The sequence below is a fragment of the Balaenoptera musculus genome, chromosome 12, assembly GCF_009873245.2.
Source record: "Balaenoptera musculus isolate JJ_BM4_2016_0621 chromosome 12, mBalMus1.pri.v3, whole genome shotgun sequence".
NCBI lineage: Eukaryota > Metazoa > Chordata > Mammalia > Artiodactyla > Balaenopteridae > Balaenoptera > Balaenoptera musculus.
Genome location: NC_045796.1, coordinates 85,096,148 through 85,123,136, shown reverse-complemented (window position 1 = coordinate 85,123,136; position 26,989 = coordinate 85,096,148). Strand labels below are relative to the sequence as shown.

Genomic DNA, 26,989 nt, shown 5'->3' with positions numbered 1-26,989 from the left:
CACAGCTGGCTTTTGAAAGATCAACACCAAGGAATCATTGTAACAGGTACGAGGATCCCTGTCATGTTAAGAGAAAGCATAGTTACGTACAAATAAAATAGTTATAAAGCCTCTCCTATGGGATTCATGGTACCAATGAGCGGACATATTTTTCTGCACCCCAAAACTTTTTGGGGAGCCATATTAATAAACTTACTTAAAATATTATTTTAGAGTAAATATTATGAGTTTTAGCAAAGTGCTGAGATACAGCTCAGTAGCTTGGCACCATGGGATCCATTTAAGGAACTACGGTAATGAAATTCAGTGTTATTTTTAAAAAGAACTTGTATGAAACAAATATACACATGCTGACAAATGGAATGAAAAACTAGTTTTAGCAATATTCAGTTTAACCTGATGAGCTAATATTTTATGTTAGCTTTCACAAATCAGAATTTGATTTTAGATTTCACTATGCTTAAAATATCAAAATAATGACTTTTTTTAAAGTGTGCACTTACCTCTATTAGGTAGTTTTGGCTTCCGTACATAACATACTGGGGAGCGAGGCTGTAAATCATGTAGCTAGTGTGAAGGACGATAAGCAGTAGTATCATGCAGAGAAACAGGAGCGCCTGGGGCCTGGTTCTACCCCTTCTGATCTTATACAGCTGCAACAAAAGAGCACAGCGACGATACTTCAGCAACACGTTTCATGTGAAGGGCCTGAGTCCCACTCCTTTGTTAGGGCGTAATGAACACAGTTCAATCCACCATGTCTTTTTCCCAAAATAAATGCTAAGCATTCTTAATCTTTCCAGATAATTATAAGAATAACAAAGAATAACAAAGCTTTCCCTGTAAAGCTTTTAGGTTCAGATCCATGTTTATTTTAAAAACTCAAATCCTAGAGAATATATTTGTATTCACACGGTCTGTTTCAGAAAAATCTTCTAAACTTATTATGTAAGAGCATCTGTTAGAAGTTCCTAGAGCTAAGAAGAACTGAGAACTACTTTTAATTCTATCTAAAGATTAGAGGAGTTTCAACTGTAAGTATTAGTAATATATTTGAGCTTTACATAATATTACTTCCCAAGGACAGACATGTCACATGTTTTAAATACTCATTTCCATGAAATACGATATCCTCATATTATACTCTACTATAAAACTATAATATAGTTTATGGTAATTTATGTTCATCTGACTACAGCTACCTTCACATGCATCCATACAGGAGGGAAACTAAAACATGTGGTAACAGATAGAAGGAGACTGGTGACGGGCTTCATTTCAACGGCAGAGCACACTTTTATTCTAGCAACTAAAATAGCACCTCCCTGTTTTATTACTAGATTGTAGTACAGTATAGAGTAATAGGACTCCAATACTGGATGGGATATGATCACCTAAAAATGTACATTTCCCAGCTTCCCTACGCCTAGTAGTGGCTGGTAGTGATAAAACATTAAACGTCAAAAGGAAAGCAGTCTGCTGGGGATTTCTGGGAAAGCCTTGCTTTTTGATATAGGTGTCACCACTTCTCCCAGCTACCTGTTCCTTACGGAACATGGACAGAATAAATGGGGCTGAAGCAGCCACATCACAATCATGAGGGAGAAGCCAAGAGGAATCCAGAGATATTAGACTTGATTTTTGAGCTACTGAAGCAATGCTAGATTTTAAAAATTTTTCCACAGCAAGAAGTCTTTCATTAGTTCAAGCCACTATTTAAGTGGATTTTACCCACAGCTGGAAGTATGAAGATGATGTATCTTGTTCTAAAATTCTTAATTTATATCAAGGTGACTCTAAGAAGAAAATAACCCTTTCTCCAAACATACAGTAATCTTTCACTCCCAGGAGTAAGGGCCATCTTTTGAGCTACCATGCATCCAGTTGTGCTTCAGTGTGTTTCCATGCAGCCCAACACTAAGGAAAACAATAGAACTTCTAGCCCAGGGCTTCTCAACCTCGGCGCTACTGATGTTTTCGGCTGGATAAGTCTTTGCTGTGGGAGGCTGCCCTGTGCAATGCAAGATGTTTAACTGAATCCCTGTACTCTAACCAACAGATGCCAGTAGCGCCTCCTAGCTGTAACAACTGAAAACATCTCCAGACTTTGCCAAATGTATCCGGGAGGGCAAAATCGTCCCTGTAGACGAAGAGCACTTTTATGTTAACATGAAGTGAAAAAGCCAGTATTTCCATTTTTGGTATCAAGATATTTACAACTTCTATATTATAAATCTAATATAATTTGCAATAATGGAGATTATGCACAAAATGATGAAAAAATCAGAATGATACTGTAATATATACTCACTCTAATCCAAAAGAACCATATGCCAATATTTCGAATCCCCGCCATTGAAGTAAAAATAAAGTACATAATAATAATTGTTATAAGAACATAATCAAGAGGAAACACCTGAAAAAAGATAAAATTAAACTTAATACACAAACAATAAGGGCTTTAGAAGTCATGTAAAATTAACTGAAAATTCATTGTTCATATTTGGCAATGTTTAAAATAACCCTGATCAGGTTACTTTGATAATGCAAAAAAAAAAAAAAAAAAAAAAAAAAAAAAAAAAAACCTCCAAGAAACAATTACCAAACTACCAAACTATTACCAAATTGTTCAGTATCATTATCCTAAGAAAAATCCTATAACAAATTAAACTAAAAATTACATTTATATATGGAATAAAGGACTTCGTTAAAAAGTAAAAACGGGAAGTGCTTGGAAAAGTTCACCCCAAGTCTTATAATGTATCCCCAAATCAAGTTATGTATAACGTAAGAGTTCAGTAATACATCAATGCAATAATTTTTAAAGCAACATATCAACATAGAAGTTATATGTAAATAAAAAGCCAAATCAGCAGAGGGCACAGGCATATACTTCCAAGTACTAATAGGTTTGTCAACATAATAATTTGACAGAGTGTGACAATGTTTGCTAGAGTATAAAATGGATGATTTTTTTACTTACTGTTTGTAGTACAGGCAAAAGCATATTCAGTGGATTACTCAGATTAGCTCCAAAAATTATGAAACCAGAATCTATTCCAGCTGAATGGAGAGCTTTATCCAAACTATAACAAAAAAATGTATAAAGAGTGAATTTATATATTGCACCACATTTTCAGTTACTTTAGAAAGAATATCATCATAACTTAAGCATGCAGACTCATGGAGTCAAAGAAAACCACAGATAACAAATTAAACCTCACTTAAATATCTTACAGATATTGTTCAATTGATACAGAATAAAGAAATACTGTCTATTAGTGGGGCTTTTTAGTCATTCTTTGAGTTAATGCTATAGAACACTTCAAGTAAAATAGCTACTTAAGATGAACAGGCTACACTAATGGAATTCAGCGTGGAAAATGTATAATATCATAGGATGTGTGTAAGTGCTTTAGAAAATGTGTCTATTGTACTTACTTGGACAGGAAGAGAGAAATTATAAACAGCAATGCAACTAAGATGAAAAATATTCCCCAAATGATCTAAAAGCAAAAAAAAAAAAAAAAAATCATTAAAATATACTTCTGAAGTTGATATTAAAAGCACAAAACCATTATGCTCAATATGAGTTACTAGTATATGACAATGATCTAAAAAAAATGACCTAAGATACATTTTAATTTAATATGTAATCATTTAGTATATAATCCTAGGCACACGTCATCTAAATTTTCATTATGAGACTATTTGAGAACAAAAACACAAAAGAGACAATGCATTTCAAAGTTTTCATTGGTAAATAAACAAATGAGGCTCTTTGCTAGGTTCAATAAAAGGTTTATATTCAGTTATACTCAAATATAAAAAGTTAGCTGAAAACTACATTAAGACTAATACACATACACAAAAAACCAAAACCAAGAAACTCATCAGGTTATGTTAACCTGTTGTTAAAACAGAGAACTTGGAACATTTTCTCACAGAAGTAATGAGATACTATATAGCTGACCCTTGGGCAACGCAGGGGTTAGAGGCACCGACGCTCTGCCCAGTCAAAAATCTGCACAGAGCTTACAGTCGGCCCACTGCGATATCCACAGATTCAACCGACTGCGGATGGCACGGTGCTGTAATATGTACTACTGAAAATTATCCATGTGTAAGTGGATCTGAGCAGTTCAAACCATGCTGTTCACGGGTCAGCTGTGTATACCTTATAAATAAATTATACCACAGCCTAGAAAAGTCTATATAACTGATAATATTCTTGAAATAGAGTACTAACGGCACTGAAGGAACTGTCAGGTAGAACTCTCTCTGTGGAAGAATGTGGTAATAAGCACTGTACACTCCCTTGTACTCAAGTATGAACTTTCTAGTATGAAAGGGTATGTATGAAGTATGAAAGGATAGCATATGAACTTTATAGTAGGACCACAGAAAACAAGGAAAACAATGATTGGAACTGGGTCTCTAAGGAATAAAATTTCAGAATAAAAAAGGGATGAAGTCTATGTTTGGCGAGAGCCAAAAGGAAGATTCCTATTAAGTACAGTTAAGTGTTTTGGTTTCTCCTTTGCCTGGAATTGATAGGAATAGATGGAAAACATCATGAATGTTAAGGAGATTTTTCATCTTATTTCACATGATCGTTGAGTATATTTTAGAATGCTGACAGGATAAAAAAAGTAGAATAACAACCCATTATCCTACCCAGCATATAAAGATGAATCTGGAAATAAATTTTAGGACTTGTTCTAGGGAACTCTTCAGTTCTGAAAGAGTGCCTTTAGAGCTCACTGGAAGAGGCAGCTTGGCAAGAGAGGACCAAAAACACTAGGCTTCCTGGTGGCGCAGTGGTTAAGAATCCGCCTGCCAATGCAGGGGACACGGGTTCAAGCCCTGGTCTGGGAACACCCCACATGCTGCGGAGCAACTGGGCCCGTGAGCCACAATTACTGAGCCTGTTTTCTAGAGCCCGCGAGCCACAACTACTGAGCCCACGTGCCACAACTACTGAAGCCCATGTGCCTAGAGCCCGCACACCACAGCAAAGAGTAGTCCCTGCTCGCTGCAACCAGAGAAAGCCCGCGCGCAGCAACGAAGACCCAATGCAGCCAAAAATAAACAAATATATAAATAAATTTATTTTAAAAAAAACCAAAAAACGACTATAGGCATCATTTGAAATAAAAACCCCTGCATGTATCCATTTTACATACTGGGTTTCACGTGAGCATTCATTTATTTTAAAAAAGTTTCATTGCTAAATAAGTTTGAAGTGACTCCTTTATAGTAACAGAAGTTTATTAGTAGCATACACAACCTTTTTCTACTAGGTTTGAGCACGGCACTTGATGCCTAAGTGAACTGGAGACAATATCCTTACACTGAGGAAACATATTACTTCCCAGTAGCCTGTTGATAAGAAATAGCTTGTAGCATGAGGTAGTACAGCTGCCAACTACCAATGAGCAGAGGAGGAACATCACCCAGAGATAGCAGGAGAAATTAACATTCCCCTCCCCTGATCTCCGTTTTGGGGGAGGAAAAGAAAAGAAAATCCTTAAGTATCTTCCCAGTCTGTTGAGATGAATGACCCAGAGTTAGACTGTTTAATCACAGCTACTTACAAAACAAAGAAAAAATATTAAAAAGATAAATGTTTTATAAAGACCAAGGAAACTGTATATATTTATATATAAGGACTTAAGTTACTACTTCCAGAATGTCAGGGGTGACCACCCTGGGCTGACCTAAATGCTACATATTCCACACTAGCTATAGTGTCAGTTTTAAAATAAAAATTAAGCCAAAGAGATGACATCAGCAAAGGTAACAGAATAAGAACCTCCGAAAATCCTTTCCCCCCTAAAAGCAATGAGAAAACTGGCATAAATGGTCAGAATCAACTTTTTCAACGCTATGGAAATTAACCAGAGGCATGCAACAATCTAGGAGCATTTATTCAAGAAAAACGGCTGAATCTCAGTAAGAGCACAGAGCACTGTGGCATTCCGACTTGCTCTAGTACCAATCCCTCCTCTCTCGTGCACGGTAGATGGCCTGTAAGAAAGGGGCTGCAGCTCTTTCAGAGTCTCCTTCCCAGAGAACTGCCATTACTCGACCCGCCTGGTAATTCCGTGGAAGATCCCATTTGCAAGACTGTCTATGTTTGGCCTGAACTGGAGTTCACAGTGCAAAAATTCCTTTTCTGTAGGAGTGCCTGTCAAAAAATTACAGGCAACCAATGAACTTCATGGCCACAAGAGCTAGTCAATGTCAGGCAAAAAATAAACTAACTAAAGAGATTAAAATGGAAACCCAGGGAATGAGATGTCCACAGGTGCTCTGAAAAGTTTCCACATATTCCTGGGAATGAAGAAGGCCCTGTGCATGCTCAGGAGAGACAGGTGAGGCCTAAATGTCCACTTGTGGTTGACCCTGAAGCTCTGTCTGCAGGAGCAGGAAGTGCAGGCAAAGGCAGCACTGTAAGTCAGCCTGGGTGCTGAAGTCATGTCTCCACTCACACTCAGCCCCTCAGCGAAGACTGGGAGACTTACTGGTTCTAGGTGTTTAAATCCTCGTCCAGTTATTAACTAAAGTAACCAAGCAGAAACTTCGGTGACTACACACAACAAAGAATACAGGGGCTTCCTTGGTGGCGCAGTGGTTGAGAATCTGCCTGCCAATGCAGGGGACACGGGTTCGAGCCCCGGTCTGGGAAGATCCCACATGCCGCGGAGCAACTAGGCCCGTGAGCCACAACTACTGAGCCTGCGCGTCTGGAGTCGTGCTCCGCAACAAGAGAGGCCGCGATAGTGAGAGGCCCGCACACCACGATGAAGAGTGGCCCCCCCTTGCCGCAACTGGAGAAAGCCCTAGCACAGAAACGAAGACCCAACACAGCCAAAAATAAATAAATAAATAAATAAATAAATAAATAAATAAATAAATAAAAAGAATACAGACTTACAGAATTAATTCACAAAAGTCACTAAACAAACAACAACAAAGAGTAATAACAGCAAATCCAGGGGAGACTCTGATCTCCAGAGTTACCACATTATATTATTTAAAATTTCCCAGGTTTTAACCAAAAAAAAAAAAGAAAATTAAAGAGACATGCAAAGCAGCAAGAAAGTGAGACTAATAGAAGAAAAAAATCAATAGGCACTGTCCTTGAGGAAGTCCTTGAGGATGCTGAACTTACTTGACAAAAACTTTAAAGCCACTATTTTAAATATGTTCAAGGAACTAAAGAAAAGCATGTCTTAAGAACTAAAACAAATTATGAGAACAATTTCTCACCAAATACAGAATATCAACAAAGAAATAGAAATTATAAAAAAAGAAGTGAACTGAAATTCTCAAGATGAAAAATATAAAAACTGAAACAAAAAGCTCACTAGAAAACAAAGTGAAAAGTTCAGCAGATTTGATAAGCCAGGAGAAAAGAATCATTAAACTTGAAGATAAATCGATTGAGATGATCAAGTCTGAGTAACAGAATACAGCTCCTTGAGGTCATAGGACTGAGGTCTTCACCTCTTTGCTGGCTATCAGCTGGGAGCCTCTCAGTTCTTTGAGGGCATTCAGTTCCTGCATTCCTTTTCACATCCCCTCCATCCTCAAATCAGTAATGGCAGCTCAAGTCTTACATTCTGAATGTCTCTTTCTTACACTTTACTTTAGCACATCTCTCTGACTCTAACCATGGAAGTTCTCTGCTTTTAAGGACTTGTGCTACTAGATTGGGCCCATCAGGATAATCCAGGATCAGCTCCATATTTTAAAGTCTATAACATTAACTGCATCTGCAAAGTCCCTTTTGACATTTCGTGTATATTATACTCACAGGTTTCAGGGATTAGGGCGTGGACATCACTGGGGGAAGAGAGAGGCATTCTGTCTATCACAAAAAGTGATAGTGATTCTTTGTTGGATTTAACGTTTTTTGGCATGAATCCTACTTTGTCTAATAGCACGATCATTACCTGCTTTCTTATTGTTTCCATTTGCTCAGTATATCTTTCAATACACATTTTTAGCCTTTGTGAATCACTGTTTTAGGATATAGTTATACCCTGCTTTCTGAGGAAAATTAAAAATTTTTCTTTTAATAGTGAGTTAGGTCCATTCACATTTATTGATATGACTAACACATTTCGTCTCAAAAATATCTTGTTGTTTGATAACTGTGTGTATATTTCCCATGTTTCTTTCTCCAGTTAATGTGAATTCCTTGCTCTTTGATTTTTAGTTCTTTTGTTAAGAGGGTTTATATTTTTGTTCTAGTGTACTTAAACTTTCAAGCGCCCTTAGCCCCCATTTCCTTATTAATTCCTTTACTAAACAATTCATTAGTTTTTACGTGTCCAACTCCTACCTATTGCCTACACAATAATTATGAGAAATTCTACTTTTCTTTCTCCCCCTTCTTAATTACATTATTTCTATTCATCAGCACGTATGTTTGTGCCTTATTCTCTGCCCTGGCCCACACCTTCTCTCCACAGACCTACAATATTACATGTTGACCATTTTTCCCTTCGCTGATGTTTATGTTCTCACCTCTTAATTGGTCAAAGCTTGGCAACGCGTGGATTTCTCAAAAGAGCTCACGGGTACAGAATTCCATAACTGTTTTTCTAAAGGCTATTTTGGCTAAATATCAATTCCTTGGTTCTGCCAACTAAAAACTGGCACTTGCCATCTGCCTCTACAAGGACTAAGTCACAAACCGCTGCAGCCGCTGACCTTCAACACCCCCTGAAAGGAGTTCAGGGTGGAGATCAGGAGGGAGGCCCTCTGTGCTCTGGGAAAAACGGGCAGAACAGGTCTTCAGATGGTTAGATATTTTCTGGAGACAATGTTATGAGCCCGATTCTTGCATCTCCTCGTATCTAGAAAAGCACTAATCAGCAATGGTGATGTCTGCTCCTCACGACTAGCAGCGAGCCTCTGCCTAAATGTGTGCTTGACTACACGTACCCCCTTCACTAAAACCGTATAGAATACCGCCCTTCCCCCCACCTCTTGCGAGCAGTTTCTAAGAGCCACCTGAGATGCTGTCTCCGGGGCTATAGTCTGCATTTTGCCCCAAATAAAACTTAACTCACAACTCTCACGTTGTGTGTGTTTTGTTTTTTTTTTCAGTCGACAGTTCATACATTTTCATTGAGGTTTTTTGTTTGTTTCTAATGTTCCTCCATTCCTGCCTTGCTTTGCATGTTTTTTTTAAAAAGTCCAGCAATGTTGCCCTTGTGAGTTGATTTTTTTTTCTTAGAAATCTTGAGGATTTTTCTTTAATTTTGAAGTCAGTTTTACTAGGAAATTGCACATAAACTTTCCCAGGTACAAAGTGTCTATTTCATGTCTATTCATGAAATAGAATATGTGGTGCTCCGAGGACAATGGTGCCTCAAGGACAAAGGATGACCCTGCCTGAAAAAGTGTCAGCGTTCCACCCCCTACTGGACTCTTACTCGCCCTCCGCCCCATGTTGCCATGGTTATGAAATTCCTGAGCCCACCTGGGCGACGCCCACCTGGGCAACGGGACCTGTCCCAAATGAGGAAAGGCATCTGCCCCGTCCCACTTCCACCCTATAGAAGGAAGGTGTATGTGCCTCGACCAATATGTAAACGAAATTTTCACCTCGGACCATTCCTTTGTTTTCTGGCTATAAAAACTGATCAACAGCACATGTTCGGGCTCTACTCTCCGGGACTACTAGGAATTCGGCCTGCTGTTCTGGCAGTGACCCTTCCCTCTAATAAATCCTGTCTTCTTTACCTTCTGCCTTGGGTCTGGAAATTCTTTTCCAACCCGCGTTCGGACCACGACAGAATATCCATGACACGTGGATTCAGGTCTATTTATTTTTCGGTGTTTTGGGGGAGATTACGCCTTTCAATATTCTGCTAATTTGTTTTGTTTTGCTACTGCATGGAAACCACTACACACAGGTAGTTTTTCTTTCTCTTTCAACACTCTTTTTCTGATCCTTTTTACTTCATCTTGTTTTCCTTCTCTTGGTTATCTTTCTGGCTTTCTTCAAAGCCTCCCCTTACTAAATTTTATTTGATTCTATTCTCCTTTGGACACCTTGTAATTTTGTTTTCATTTCTGAAATTAAGCGTATTTTCCTCCCATTTTCCCCTCTGAGTTCAACTCTCTTCATTTCTACCTGCTTTTTGGCCATTTCTGGTTCTGGTTTTTTAAATAGTGGTAAAATACAAATAACATAAAATTACCATCTTAACCATTTTTAAGTGTACAGTTTAGTTGTGTTAAATACATTCACGCTGTTGTGCAACCCATCTCCAGAATTATCTTCATCTTGCAAAACTGAAACTCTGTACCCATTAAACAACTCCCCACACCTCCTGCCCCCAACCCCTGGAGACCACCATTCTACTTTCTGTCTCTACGAATCTGACTGCTCTAGGTACCTCATATACAGTATTTGTCTTTTTGTGACTGGCTTATTTCACCTAATTTTGGGCGGTTTAAGATCCATCTTAGGCCCACCTCCAAATCTTCTCTTCTCTCTACCATGCAATTTTTCCCAGATTGAGCTGGAGAGAAAACTTGGTGGATTTGGGGATTTTTGTTGTTGTTTTTACTTATAAGTACGGTTGATTCTCGTTTGCAGATCTGGCATTTGCAAGCTCTCTGCTCACTAAAATTTATTTATGACCTTAAAATCAATACATGTGGCCCTTGGCAGTCTTTTGCGGATACATGCAGAGAGGTAAAAATTCCAAGTCACCCGATGCGCAAGTTCCCAGCTGAGGCTGAACCAGGCCACGCTCTGCTTTCTTGTTTCAGCTCTCACACTGCGAACAAGTACCCTGTAAGTGGTCTACTGAGTGCTACATTCTTTGCATTTTTTTGTGCTTTTTGTTGGTAACTTTGTTGTTTAAAATGGCCCCCAAGCATAGTGCTGAAGTGCTGTTTGGTTCCTAAGACTAAGAAGGCTATGATTACTGAGAAAACATATGTGCTAGTTTTGTTCAGGCATGAGTTATACTGCTGTTGGTCCTAAGTTCAATGTTGATGAATCGACACTATGTCAGTGGTTCTTAAACACAAACACATAACAAACAAGGTTATGTATTGATCAGTCACTGATATCCAAGACCCAGTCCAAGCTTTTCTACGCACTTGAGGCTTACTGCTATGCCAGTGTAAAGATGGGTTAGGTCATTTACAAGTGGGTTTTTACCCTTACATGAACTTCAATATCCATACCATAATGTTATTGGTAAAGAGGAGCAGAATTCTCCACCCTAAAATATGCCTCTTTGGCTTAAGAATTATTTTAAGCTATTTTTAAGAAACAGCAGAAACAGAAGCTCTTTAAACTGACAGTTACCCTTTTTCAAGAGATATTTACATTTATAAGGGAAAGCTCCATTTGTGAAGGTGGAAGAGGGTGATGACCAAATCTTTAGAAACTCTTATCAATGCAGAAGGCAACTACTTAAATCTCATCCTGTAAACAAGTATCTAGAAGAATAAAACACTTAGGGAGAAATTTAAACAAGGAGGCAAATGACTGATATGCTCTACTTAGGTACAGTACTGGGGGGGAAATTTTGCCACCAGAAAATGTGTCCCTCTGGCAAGAGAATTAATCTCGGCTGATTATTTTTAGGAAACAGAAGACTCAAAGCCTTTCTTATTAAAACCACGCCCACCCCACCCCCCAGCTGCCTAAAGAATTTAGATAAAGGGCCTGTTCCCAGAATAGAGTTGTCACCAGAGATGTCTGCAAGGAATAAGGGCCAGGTGTGGGGGGAAACTTGGTAGGGCCTAGAGCTCAGGGTCCACTCTGTGTTCCTTTGTCTCTGCTGGTCTAGCAAACACTTGTCTACCGAACATTTGCTTTTCCATCTCCATGTGAGTTGCCTTCCTCCCCTTTGAAGTCTCAAACCACTACGCCCAACATCCTCCTTTGTCTTTAGCTGAAGGTGGTATTTAAGGAGCCGGTTTCGGCTGTTTGGGCTAGTTATTCAGTTCTCCTGGGTCTCTCCCATATGTACATGTTATCAAACTTTTGTTTGAATTTCTCCTGTTAATCTCATGTCAATTTAATTCTTAGACCAGACAGAAGAACCCAGAAGGGTAGAAGTAAATTTTTTCCTCTCCTACAACTGAAAACTACAAAACACTGCTGACAGAAATTAAAGGAGACATAAATAAATGGAAAGACATCCCACATTTATGGTTTGAAAGACTTAATACGTTAAAAATGACAATACTACTGAAAATGATCTACAGATTCAATGCAATCCCAACGAAAATCACAATGATGTTCTTTGCAGAAACAAGAAAATCCATCATGAAATTCATGTGGAATTTCAAGGAACCCTGAATAGCCAAAACAATCTTGAAAAAGAAGTACAAAGTTACAGGACTCACACTTCCTTATTTCAAAATTTACTACAAAGCCACAGCGATCAAAAGAGTATGGTGGGCTTCCCTGGTGGTGCAGTGGTTAAGAATCTGCCTTCAATGCAGGGGACATGGGTTCAAGCCCTGGTCCGGGAAGATCCCACATGCCACAGAGCAACTAAGCCTGTGAGCCACAACTACTGGAGCCCACGCACCTAGAGCCCATGCTCTGCAACAAGAGAAGCCACCGCAACGAGAAGCCCTCACACCACAATGAAGAGTAGCCCCCGCTCGCTGCAACTAGAGAAACCCTGCACGCAGCAACGAAGACCCAACGCAGCCAAAAATTAATAAATAAAATAAATAAATAAATATATATATATTTTAAAAAAACAGTATGGTACTGGCCTAAAGACAGACATAAAGAATGAAATCAGACCCTTGTCCTTCACTATATATAAAAATTAACTCAAAATAGATCAAAGATCTAAATGTAAGAGCTAAAACTATTAAACTCTTAGGGAAAAAATCTTCATGGCATTGGATTTGGCAATTATTTTTTGTATATGACACAAAAAACACAGGTAACAAAAGAAAAAATGAACTAGCATCATCAAAATTAAAAAAACTTTGTGTATCAAAGGACATTATCAACAGAATGAAAAGACAAGCCAAGAATAGGAGAATATTTACAAATCATGTATCTAATAAGGAGTAACATTCAGCATGATACTGAGTAAGGCCCTGTGGGGCTCCAAGGAACAAAGCCTTTCTGTGTCCCCCACTTCTCTGATTACAGGAAATAGGCTTCATTCAGCCTCCATGACTTTCCCCCGACTTCCAATGGGCAGATTCAAGCAGTTGGTAATTAGGGAAGAGAGGGGATGGGAGACAAGGGAGAAACAAACAGTCAAGAGAAACAATAGTGCAGCCTTGGGGCAAGGTCCTGGTGTCCCAATCAATGGATACACACAAAGGTATCTTTGAGCTGTTCTGCAGATACTGAACCCCCCTCCAGGTGGGAGAAGTTAATGATTAATGATGGTACGCTGCCCACAAGCATGCAGACCCCAGACCAGCTGGAACCTGAAGGCTGATGATGCTGACTCCTGCTTCCCTCACCACCAACCCATCAGAAGAATGCAAGCCCATCACTGCCTTGATCCTTATCACCTACCCCCAAGCAGGAGCCCTGACTGTAAGACCTCTCCCTATTCCCCAGGGAGGGGGGCACTAGCGCTAGCCTGCTGTGTTCCCTCTTTGCCTGTCAAAACTCTGTCTCTGAATTTCTAGTCAGCACCAGAGCACAGAGGGCCAATATTTTGGCAACAAGAATATTAAAAACAAACAAACAAACAAAAAAACCCCGAATAAACATTTCTCCAAAGTAAAGATACAAAGCCAACAATCAAGTGAAAAGATGCTCAATGTCACTAATCATTAAGGAAATGAAAATAAAAACCACAATGAGATATCACTTCACAACAATAAGGCTGGCTATTATCAAAACAAAGGAAAATAAGCATTGACAATGATATGGATAAACTGGAACCCTGTGCCTTATTGGTGGGCATGTAAAATGGTGCACCCACTGTGGAAAACAATTTGTAGGTTCTTCAAAAAGTGATACCAGAACTGACACAAGATCTTGCAATTCCATTTCTAGGTATATACTCAAAAGAACTGAAAGCAGGGACTCAAACAGATACTTGTATACCAATTACCTTGGAAGCATTATTCACAATAGCCGAAAGTTGGAAATAACCCAAATGTCCACCAACAGATGGATGGATAAACAAAAAGATGAATGGAAAAACAAAATTGATATTATTCAGCCTTAAAAAGGAATGAAATTTTGATACATCAAAAATATGAACTTTGAAGGCATTATGTGAAGTCAAATAAGCCAGACACAAAAGTACATATAATTCACTTATATGAGGTAACTAGAATAGGAAAATTCAGAGACGGAAAAGAGAATAGAGGTCATTAGGGGATGTGAGCTGGGCAGGGGTGAAACAGGAGGGAACGGGGCAGGGCACAACCTTTAAAAGAATGACAGAGCTGTTGGATATGACGTAACCTGGTTAGAACCAACTAGGTTCAAGGTGGAAGAAGATTCAAGTTCCAGTGGACATTAACCCTCATTATATGCTCAACGTAATACATTAGCTAAATGACATATCCACAGGTGCCATGACAGTTCTGGGGCTGACCAAAAAATGGTCAACAAGTGGGCGGGGGCCCAATTCCTGGAAATCTCCGCCCCTTCTCCAAGACAGTTGGAATAATCCTCCCACTCCTTTCCTTATGAAATTACCCAGTCCATAAAAACTAACCATGCCGTATTTCAGGGCCTCTCGCCTTCTGAGATGGCCCACACTCTGTCTGTGGAGGGTGCTTCTCCCAGGGCCATGCTCGCCTTTTAAGATGGACCGCATTCTGTCTATAGACTGTATCTCTCTAAATAAATGCACTTCTTACCTATCACTTTGTCTCTCACTGAATTCTTTCTGCGACGAGACATCAAGAACCTGAGCTTCATTAAGTCCTGAGACCAGGTGTGTGATCTCAACTAAAAGACAGTGAGTTCAAGTCCCAGTCTGAGTCGTGTGGTTGCAGGGGTATGGGGGGTGGAGGTGCAGAATGGAGAGTTACTGTTGAATGTTCTGTTTGGGATGATGAAAGGTTCTGGAAATGGAGAGTGGTGACAGTTGCACAACACTGTGAATGTAAGTAATGCCACACCAACAAATAGTTTAAATGGTAAACTGTATGTTATGTATGTTTTACCACAATAAAAAAAAGTCTGAAAAAATACGTGATATAATTATGGACATGAATTTATATCTCTCTTTATAAATATAAGAGGTATAAATATATATACAATAACAGGTGTATATATAGTAAAATCTCAAGTTTTATTTAAAACCTAATGGATCTGTAGGTTACCCAGGCCAATTAGTTGTACACACTCAAAGAATGCCCATCTGTCAGAGGCAAGTTTAATCAAGTGTCTAACGAAGATTAGACTGTATGCTTAGAAATGTGCTCGGTATTATATATAAATGCTGTTTTAAGAACCCATTAACTTATTCTAATTAGATGCTTATTTTTATAAGTGCCTTCAACTCAAAACTAATTTTCTTCCTTGAGTTCCATGGCAGTATTCAAGAAGTTGAAAAATCCTATATATAGAACTGTAACAATAGCAGCGGCAATTTTCTGAGCTGCTTACATCAAAAGGCACAGCACAGATTATTTCATTTAATTCCCATAACAAAAAAAAGTACACAACCCCATTACATGAATGAGAAAAATGAGGTGTAGCAAGGTGAAGCAACAAGAATCTATACGGCTGGTGAGGAGGAGAGCAAGGACTCAACACTAGATGTATGTGACAGAAAAGCCATGCTCGGAACCCCCGTGCCTCTGACATGAGATACACATATGCTAGGCAATCATGGACGTGTGAAATCACAAGACCAATTGCATCTCGGGGGGTGGGGGGGTAGGGGGGGAGCTACTCTTATGAAAAATAATTATAAAATTTTCTTATAAAAAATGGCAAATTCAGTGTAATTTAATACACTTTATAATAAAGCAAACATGGATTATATACAGCACCGAACACTACCACCAAATTTTGAGACAGACATAACTTTAAAGAAATTCTGCACCAGGAGCTTCTCAGAGGTGTTAAACGACGTCCAGCACGGCTGAGCAGTGCAGAGCGGGGCGCGGCCCTGCCTGCCTGCTCCCACTAGGACCACCGGATGCTGAAGTATGAGAAGCACGAACAGCGCGGCTTCCCATTTTCTGAGCTGTATCTGTGTAACAAATCATTTTCATACTTCACGTGAGAAAAATTCATCTTAAAGCCTCAATTACATAACAATAAGTTTGCATCCTCAGATTTTTCCATCAGGCATGACTACTACTAACTAATCCTAAGTGTTTCCTATTATTCCTAACTTAAAACCAGATAACAGAAAGATAGGTAAGAATTCCAATCAGTATTCGAGAATACTGATTTATTTATATAACAAAAGGAATAAATGGTAAACTGACGGTACTGGAAGTTTTAGCCTGTGCAATAAGGAGAAAAAAAATCGGAAATCTCATATTTGAAAGGAAGAAGTAGAACTGTCTTCTAGCACTGACATAATCATGTATATAAAAATTCCTTGGGAATCTATAATAAAGCTACTAGAATAATTTAGCCAGGTTGCATGATACAAGGCCAATGTACAGAAATGAATTTCTACATACTAGCAACAAATAATTGAGAATTGAAATTAAACAAAATAATGCGTAATATTATAAACGAAAATATACTTATAAATTTATCAAAATACCTGCAAGACCTCTATACTGAGAACTACAAAACACTGCTGAGAGAAATTTAAGATAACATAAATAAATGGAAAGATATCACGTTCATGGATTAGAAGGTTCAATATTAAGATAACAATTCTCCCCAAATTTACCTACTGATTCAAAGTAATCCCAATAGAAATTCCACTGGGTGTTTTGTGGAGTTACGAGTCAATCCTAAATTTATATGGAAATGCAAAGGATCTAGCAGAGCCGAAACAATATTGAAAAAGGAAAACAAAACTGAAGAACTGACACTGCTTGATTTCATGACTGATTATAAAGCTCTAGTAATCAAGTTTTAGCATAAGAACATACAGATCAATGGAACAGAAAAGAGTCCAGAAACAGACCCACACATACATACAATCGATTTGACAAAAGTACCAAGGAAATTCAATGAGCTAAGGATAGTCTTGTCAAAAAAAAAAAAAAAAGGTGCTGAAACAACCAGCTATCCATATGGAAAATAAAATAAACTTTGACCCCTAAGTCACATCATTCCACAAAATTAACTTAAAATGGACCACAAACCTAAAATATAAGAACTAACACTATCATCTAGAAGACACTCAGGAGAAAATGCTCTCTATAAAAACTTAAGAAACGTCTCTTTGAAGGACAGTGTTGAGACAACACAAAAGCAAGGCATAAACTAGGGGGCAACATTAAGAATACACAAATTTGACAAAGTACTTGATTCAGAATATACAAAGAAGCCTCATAACTCACTCATAAAACAAAAACCTAACTTTTAAAGTGGCCAAAGATTTAAACAGGCCTTTGAGAAAAGATAAACAAATGGCCAATAAGAATACAAAAAGATGCTTAATATCATTAGTCACCAGGGAAATGCAAATCAAAACCATGAGGTAAGATTACACACCCATTAGAACACCTATCACAAACAGTTACAATATGAGTTGACAAGGATGTGAAGCAACCAGAAATCTCATGCTGCTGTGGGAATGCACAATGGTGCAACCACTTTGAAAAATACTTCACTTATTATAAAGTGAAATGTATATTAAACATTAGACCCAGCAATTCTACTCCTAGGCGTTTACTCAAGAAAAATGAATGAATGTGTAGATGTCTACACAAAGATTTGTACACCATGTTCACATCAGCATTAATCATAATAGCCTCAAACTGGAAACAACTCGAATCCCCACTAACAGGTGAGTGGATAAACAAATGGTGAAACAGACACAATGGAATGTTACTCAGCAAGAAAACAGATTGAACCACTGAAAAGAAATGCAGTAACATGGACGAAATCTCAAAAGCACCATGCTGAGCCAAAAAAGCCAGACCAAAGCCTATATATGCCGTGACTCCACAGAACACACAAAAGTAAACCTCAATGACAGAAGGACATCAGTGGGTGGTCGGGGTCTGAGCCCAGTGGCGCAGGGGAAGACATAAAGTAGCTTTCTGTAGTGATGTAGATCTTCTATACCTACATACCTACGTTTGGCAAAATCAATCTGCACACTTAATAAAGTTGATTTGAAAGTCCCTCTAAACACAGGTACAGTGAAACAGCACAAAGCACTTTTAAAACAAGGCAGCTAATGTTAGCGACCAAGTTATAAATATTTATAAGGAAGCTATAGAAACAATTTAGAATTAAGTTAAGGGTGAGCAGGGTTTCTTCATACCTTTGGTGCTATGAAGACAATCACCTTGGGAAAAGGGACTGAGGTAAGTCTTAAAAAAGGTTTAAAAGTGATACACAGTAGATCTAACTGATTATGGTATGTTTTTGAAGCAGTCTTTCAAAAGAGAAGCTTTTTAGGGTAAGCAGTCAGTGCATTTCCTCATTTCCTTTTGAATTATAAGAGGAAGACCACAGTCTGAAGAATTCAAGGCTAGCTAATGATGGTTTCAAAAAAAAAGGAAATTAATGGTTTTCCATCTTAAATAATACCTTTTTACATACTTTCAGAAACATGCCACCTCACAATGAAGCAAATTCTATTGAAATTTTCAATCTGAATATTGAAATCTGTCTATCTGAGAAAGGTCTAATATGGGTCCCAGATCTCCTACAGAAAAGTACAACCTTGTAAAACCAGGAGAATACCACATTACTTACCTATATTTTAACTTAAATTCCCCAAAACCTCTGTTGTAATACTTACATTACACATGAGTAAATGAAGCTCAGAGAGGTTACGTACCTTGCCCCAACTACCAAATATCAGAGCTGTGATTTAAAACCAGATTATTTTAACTGCGAAACCCACGCCCTTAAAGTTCCATGCTGCAATGCCTCACTAGGAGAACTCAACCTCTCTGAGAGGTACTACAGAAACCTGGAAGAGTGACAGCATAATTTTGTAAAACTCCACTTACCTTCAGGGGACGCAGGGCACCACAGAATTTAGTCCACCAGCTATTTTCAATGAATTCTAAGTGCCTCTCTCTTTTCCTAAGTGTTCGTAACCTTTCTTCAAATTGTTTTAAGGCGCGTTTATCCCTTGCTGGCAAAGGTCGACCATCTTTGCTCTGCAAATAAGAGAACAAAATAAAACAGTTTTTTTACCATTAAGGTCTTTATAAAGTACCTATCAGATTTAGCAGATCAGGCAACAAAAACTTTTTTAGGTTCGATTTGACTCCTTTCGCAAATTTACAAATTGGGGGAAAAAAAAAAAAAGAAAGAACGAACCCAACAACTTCTATGTGACAATACACATCTCTGAACCAAGATCAGTGTCAAAATGTGATGTGAATGTGTGTACATTTAATGCTGAACTTCCTCTTGATCCCTATTTTCCAAATACCGTACACGGTAAAGTTATGTGGAGACAGATAAATATTTTTTAAAACACCCTTTTTATGAGGCACTTTATGTTCTTTGCTCAATTATTCTCCTTCACCTCCAAATTCCTCATCCTATCCCTTATCTTAACATATTCGGTCCTCTGCTCTCTCTCCTTCTGGTCAAGTGATTGTGTTACAGTGTATCCGAGCTGATGCTTTTCAGTCCCTGATTCAAACACCAGCAGCGTGATGCAGTACTAGTACGTGGTGTGCACAGGCTTTTATAACAATTGCTAAGAACCAGCACTTTCTTATTCTCCATTTACATCTGCAAATGAGTCATGTTTTCTTTGGCTGACCTATCTGACAGATAATTCTCATCTATTTTCATACGATATTTACCGTAACCATGAGTAGTACCTTTCTGTGGTGTCTGAGTGACACTTTCCCACTTGAACTCCCCTCTGCCCCTAAGTGTCTTCAACTCGGTACGATAATAAACCACAATGACAAGACAACTGCTAAATACTAAAAAGGTGAAATATAAATTTGTTTGCTTTTATTGGAAGGACCAAGAAAATATTTACATGGGACAACACTTTTCTTTTTTTTTTTAAGTTTTTGGCCACACCACGCGGCTTGTGGGATCTTAGTTCCCCGACCAGGGATTGAACCCCCACGCCCTCAGCAGTGAAAGCGTTGAGTCCTAATTCCCTGGCAGTCCTACTGCCAGGGAATTCCTGGGACATTTTTAAACTGCAAAAGCGTTAGGTAATTAGAGTGTTAAAACCCCCATCAAGGTTAAATAGTGCGCTGGGAGGCAGAGCGGCCAGCGCTCTGCAGCTCGGCCCAGAGCAGCATCAACGTGAAATGACGGGCACACGCAAACAGCCCGCATGGCCTCTCATAAGGGGAGGTACAGGGTCACAACGATCTCTTCACACAGTGGCGCTGCCATCCTCTTCTGGCACCAGCCATCCTCTTCCTGATCGTGTTGCTTCCCAAGCTTCACATGCATAACAGTCAGCAGGACAGTCCGTTCAACACAGGTTTCTAGACCCCACCCCAAGAGAACATGACTTAGTTAGGCCTCGGGTGGGGCCCGGAATTTGCATTTCTGCCACACCCCCAGGAGATGCCGCTGCCGCTGGTGCAGAGACCACACTTTGCATACGTGGGACTATTACTACTATTTAACTGTCTTCACTGCTTTAAGTACACTGGTTATTATCAAACTGTATCCCCCAACCAGAGACCACACTTTGCATACGTGGGACTATTACTACTATTTAACTGTCTTCACTGCTTTAAGTACACTGGTTATTATCAAACTGTATCCCCCAACCAGAGACCACACTTCGCATACGTGGGACTATTACTATTATTTAACTGTCTTCACTGCTTTAAGTACACTGGTTATTATCAAACTGTATCCCCCAAAAAGGAACCTTACAGAAGGGTATTTTCTGAAGACCAGAGGAATAAGACACCTCCCTCCAGAAGACAGATCCAGGCCACGATGCTTCAAGCGTGTGGTACTTTATATCTTAACTACACAATTTTTCTCAAAACTGCCATTCTAATAGCAAAAGGATACCAACAAGGTAGATTTATTTCACTGCTGGCGTTCCCTATTTCAGGAAAGAAATTTTTTCGTAAGCTGATTTAAGGGTCCACTGAAAACACGCTCAAATTATCTGCCCATTTGCTGAAGCATCAGTGGGGTGAATGGAGGCCCAATCTGCTGTAGCAACTGTCTAAACCAACGTAAGAAGAACTGTGGCCAGACAGACACCAGGAGAGACACCCAGCAGTCACCCAATTATTTCATTTGGAAAAAAAAAAAAAATGAAGTTACATAGCACATAAACAATATCCTGTGTTGGAAAAACAGTAACACGTGAAAGCTGCCCTTCCCATGGTCCCCAGTGACCACCCCCTCTTCTGTGGTTATCGCTGTCACAGAGACCATGTATATCTGTGTGTCTGCATGTGTCCCTCTGTGTAAACATACTTACGGTTTTTGCTTTACATAATAGCTAACATTTCCTGTGCCTTATTCTCCTTAAATCTTCAGAATAAAACTTTGAGGTTGATAACAGCATTTTATTCATTTATTAGATGAGGAAAATAAGGCCCACAGATATTACCTGCATAATCAGGAGAGCCAGAATTTAAACTGAGAAAGTCTAACTTAATTTCATAAGATATGTTCTCTAAGCTATATAAATCTACCTCATTCTTTTTCATCATTGCACAGCACATTATACCATGATATTTTAATTTAACAAATACCTTATTTTTGAACATTTAGATTATTTTCTTTTTTGAGGGGGCAGGGACATGAATATCCTTATTCACCTGGGCACAAGCACACACATACAATCCAGTAAGATAGGTTCCTAGGCATCTGTTGGATTAAAATTTAATTATTAAAAGGTACGTTGTTTGTGCGTTTCTGTGTGCAGACGCATGTGACAACATTTAGTTTTCTTTAAAAAGCTATATATTTTATATTCCCTCAAACAGTATTCCTATCCCCAAATTCTTATCAACCCCTGACGAAGGTAAAAATTTTAAAGACTTCTAAAGGATAAAAAAAATACTGAGTTGCTCTAATTACCAGCCATCCTGGTTTTAGCAGTAAAAGTCCCAGCATGTTCTGGAAAACTCCTCAGGTCCCACACACACTGGGATCTTAGTCAACCTACTCATTACTAATGAGCTGAAGCATCATTTCATATTTTCACTGAAGAGTTTAATTTCTCCTTCAGTAAACTGTCTATTTAGGTCTTTTGTTCATTATTTCTACATATTTCTTGTCTTTTTTTCTTCTTGACTTAAAGATGCTCAGTATATATCAGCTATATTGCAGATTATTTCCTCTCATATTATTGTTGGTTCTTTAAATTCCTTTTTGCTGCCACTTTTTTTGGTACATAAATTTAAAAACATAAAAATGTAAAGCTCACCAATTTCTCAATTTGCACTCGAGTTCTGAGTCTTATTTAGAAAGGTCTTCCACATACCAAAATAAAATTTTATTTTCACTTTCTCCTAATGTTTTGTAAATGTTATATTGGATTTAAATTCTGAATTTGTTTAGTATATGGTAGGAGGTTTATGAAGATTTCATTTTTTATCTTTTATAGACTGTATTGAATTTCCACCTAAACGTATGAAAACTGTCGTCTCTACAATATTGAATCTTCCCAAGTAGGAACGGATGAAGTTCTCCATTTACTTCAGTCTTCTATTATGTATTTCAATAAAGTTTGTAATTTCCACCAGGAAGATGCTGACATTTCTTATTATTTTATAGTTCACAGTTATTGGAAATGAGGTCATTTTCTATTACATCCTCCACCTGGTGAACGATCCTGTACATTTGTATCTGGACACCTTGATGAACTCTTCTTAGGTCTATTAATTTGCCAGTTGGTTCTTTTAGATTTTCTTGGTAGAGGCTATCTGCAAATAACAGAAGTTACTTCCCCTTTTCTCTCCTCTCCCTTCCACAGTTACCCCTACGTTCTTTTCTATCTGACTAGGAATAGGATACGAACATCCCTGTCGTCTATGTGCCTTTAGTGAGAATGTTTCTTTCATTAGGTACGATGCTCACGGCAGGCTTCCTTTGCTAAACAACTTCTTTTCTTCCAATTCGGTAAGACTTTTCTCTAAACGTCGTTAACTACAAATTGACTCTTACCAAATACTCTTTGGCATCTATTAAGAAGTTTATGTTTCTCATTTATTCTCAATATATTAAACTACTTTATTTTCTAACATATCATCCTCGCATTCCTGGGATAAACCTAATCTTATAATTATGAAATATTCTCTTATTACAGCATAGTTTTTGAATTGCTAACATTTTTATTTATATTAAATTATTTGCCTGTACTTTCATAAGAGAGCCCAGTAAACAGTTTTCTTTTTGGTGTGCTATTACCATCTGGTTTCTGTCTCAGGATTATGACAGTTTAATTCAGAAAACTTTCCATTTTTTCCTATGTTCTATAAATAAGATTTATCTGTTACTTGAAGGTGACAAAGGAAGAAAAACTTTATTGTGTTTTTAGAAGTACATTTAATTGGCAAGTGGTTACACGTAATCTTATCTTATTCAACTAGTACATAAAACTTTAACATAAGTGATACAGTGAAATCTGATACTACACATGGAATCAGCGTACCTGGGAAATTGCAAGGTCTTCATCATACGTAAGTAGAACTTTTGTGTTTTAGTTGTTAGAACACTGATAAAAATTCTCATACTGTCAGTGTCCTACATTTCACAGAAGACAATTTTTTAAAAATATGGTTCTTTAAGGACACGTTGAACAAAAACTCAAACAATGTCAAAATATGGGCTTACCAATGTCTAAGTCACAACACGGAGCAGCTCAAAGACAAAGTACTTTTACGCTCCCCGATCTCAATAAAGTATCAACTCACCTTTGATTTAATCGCTTGGATGTGCTGCTCCACTTCTTCAATGTCTTCAGTGTTTTCTAGACGTTCGTAAGCAGCGCTTCTAGTGCCTTTTATCAGATTTAAAGGTAATGCCGACATGCCATAGGCCTGAAAGAAACAAAAGTAAAACACGTTGTAGTAATACTATTTTATTTTATTTCTTTATTTTTTGGCTGCGCCATGTGGCGTGCGCGACCTTCGTTCCCCAACCAGGGATCAAACCTGGTCCCCTGGCAGTGAGAGCGCCAAGTCCTATCCACTGAACCACCACGGAATTCCCTAGTAATACTATTTTAAACATATTATACAGAATTTTCAGGTAAAAAATGTCCTTTTAAGTAATAACAAAATGAGTAAGCAGTTGTGAAGGGGACAGTCACTGAAGAACAGGGTATATGGGAGTGAATCATGATTATATTGCCTCATAATTCTGTTTATTTCATGTTTAGTTACATAGAGTTACGTCTGTAATACTATTCCTAGAATAGATAATACCTATTTTTCAAAAGACAAGTTACAAAATTAATGTAAATATAATACTTTATCAAAGTAATAAGTCATAATTTCAGGCTAATCAGGGGTTAAGACAGTATGAATCAGTAGAAATAATTTATAAAATTATTTTCTATGGAAACAACCAATTTTATCCAAGTGTATATAGTAAACCCTTAATAAAACGTATTTTAATATACATGTTATTTGATTAGCATACCAATGATCTGTATGTAGTTTATTTGTAAGTTCTAAATATTTATAGTCTTTTCGCTAAGTATTTTAAATATAATTCTTATAAGAAATTTTAAAATATTAATCAGCATTAAAAATAAACATATTATTTTATATTACCCAATTCTATATTAGCCAGTCCCAAATGTGAAATTTTATTGTAACTATTAAAAACACTTAACGGCAACTGCCATGTGACCATTATTCAAAATCGTTACTGACCTTAAATCCTTAGAAGCAAAACTGACAACTATCACCTCTTGGCTGCAGCAATGGGCTCTAAAGTAGATACAACATCACGTATTTAAATCTCTCCATTTTGTTCCTGAGAACACGGCCAAACTACTTCAGCCAGCCTCCCTGAAGTTAGGTAGGGCCATGAGATTGAGTTCAAGCAATGAATGTGGGCAGAAGTGACAAACGCTACCTCTTAGGCTTAACCCCGAACTCTAAAATATCCTGAGTAATCCTGCATATTTTCTCTCGTGCTCTCGGCTACCAGGCTGTCAACTCCCAGGATGACCTCAAATGTGTTTAGTGTCGATTTTAATCACTTCAGTATTCTCACTGAGCCTCCTTTAGACATTGATTAAATATTGATTAAACCACAATTCATATACGGAAGCATAAATTCTGACACATCAGGGTTGTTTTTTAATTAAGGGAGAATAGAAACAAAGAACATGATTAAAAGGAAATCCCAGAACTCAACCAGTTCTATCAGGTAGTATCAACTCTATATAGCATGTTGTATTTAGATAATTAACTAGCTGAAATTATTACCCAATATGCAAATCCTTGCATTTTCTAAAGGCAAGATACTTAAAATGTTGCATTTTAAATATTGTTAAAACATAAGTTAATGTTCTCATGATTTCCCCATCATCCGAAAACAAAAACAACAAGGAGAGGTTGGGGAAAGGTTCTATTTGTATTAGAAGAAAATATAATTTGGACAGAGTAGGATAATTTTCTTCTAACTAACTAAATTCTTATCCAACTTATACTCCTAATGACCTTGGTAAAATATAAAAAGGAAAAACATAATCAGGTTTATTTTTTTAACAGTAAATTTTATATCCTCAAAATACTGAAAATGTAAAGAAAAAAGCGTATGGAAGCCAAGCTGTCCCAGAGATGGTTACCCTTCCCTTGTAGGAGTGTCCTATCCCTATTATCACTCTGACCTATCTGTTGTTCTAGTAGTTCCACACCTTTTAAACAGTAATGAAAAAAAGTAACACAGCACTTTAAGACTCTGATGAGTATACAGTATTACATGATGATTATTCACCGATTCTCCACACTCACATGTCATTTTACCACAAGTCCACGTTGCTTTTTACAACCAACTGCCGAGGCAAAATTATTTTGCTAAACTGAGTTTATGCCCAAGTATATTTTCCTGTCTTTCCAACCACCTCCGAACTAGGCTTATTTTATCCCAAATCTTGCTATTCTGCTTGATGGATCTGGGTCTCTAAATATACTAACCTCAGAACTCAATACTATTGGGTTGGCCAAAGAGTTCGTTCGGGTTTTTCCATACGATGTTATGGAAAAACCTGAACGAACTCTTTGGCCAACTCAATTATTTCCCAAGGAATCTGTACTCCAGTCAGTACTAAAAACGTGGCCGCTACTTAGAGTTTACTGTCAAAGACAAGGCCATCTAAATTCTCCTCACTGGTCTGCTGGTCTCACTTTCTACAAGTCCATCCTTTACACTGTTTCCAAAGTGATCTTGCTCTAACCCTCAGGTCAGATTATGCCATTCCTCTGATTCGCATCCACTGAGATTCCCCAGGACCAAGTGCTCTGGCGGGAGTCCCCAGGACTCTACCTCGGGGCCGTCAGGACCACACAGGAGGCAAGAAGGCAGGGGGCCAGGGAGGGTCGGTCTGCTGCTGCTTTGGCCAGAGCCACCCTACTCTGTTCACCTCTTTTTGTATGTATCAGAATTTCACGAACGACTGTTTGAAAATGTCGCTTTACAATTTTTTTTTTCCAATGAGAGGTACAATTACTGGTCTTGTGAATAGACGCCACTATCTAATCCTGGCCTACGAAGCCCTTCGTGACCTGATCCCTGCCACCCAACCTCATGCCTCCAAGCGGTTCACTGCTCCTCAGTCACTGCAGTTTCCGCATCCACACCTGCGTATATGCAGTGCCTCACCTGGAACGCCCACCTCTCACCCGACCTCAGTAGCCCAGCCCAGTGCCCTTCAGGGCTCAGCTTAACTACACCGCATCTGAGAAACCT

The 26,989-nt window shown here is 38.3% G+C and overlaps 1 protein-coding gene across 1 annotated transcript in view; it reads right to left on the bottom strand.

Moving 5' to 3' along the window:
• The window catches only part of LMBRD1 (LMBR1 domain containing 1), a 120,387-nt gene that overhangs the window by 29,796 nt on the left and 63,602 nt on the right, over positions 1-26,989 (bottom strand). Inside the window, exons 8-13 of the mRNA XM_036871758.1 lie at positions 23,980-24,105; positions 19,108-19,260; positions 3,442-3,506; positions 2,984-3,086; positions 2,312-2,416; positions 504-653 (exon numbers count right to left, since the gene is read on the bottom strand). Coding sequence (XP_036727653.1) covers positions 504-653; positions 2,312-2,416; positions 2,984-3,086; positions 3,442-3,506; positions 19,108-19,260; positions 23,980-24,105 — 702 coding nt within the window. The remainder of the gene's footprint in view (positions 1-503; positions 654-2,311; positions 2,417-2,983; positions 3,087-3,441; positions 3,507-19,107; positions 19,261-23,979; positions 24,106-26,989) is intronic.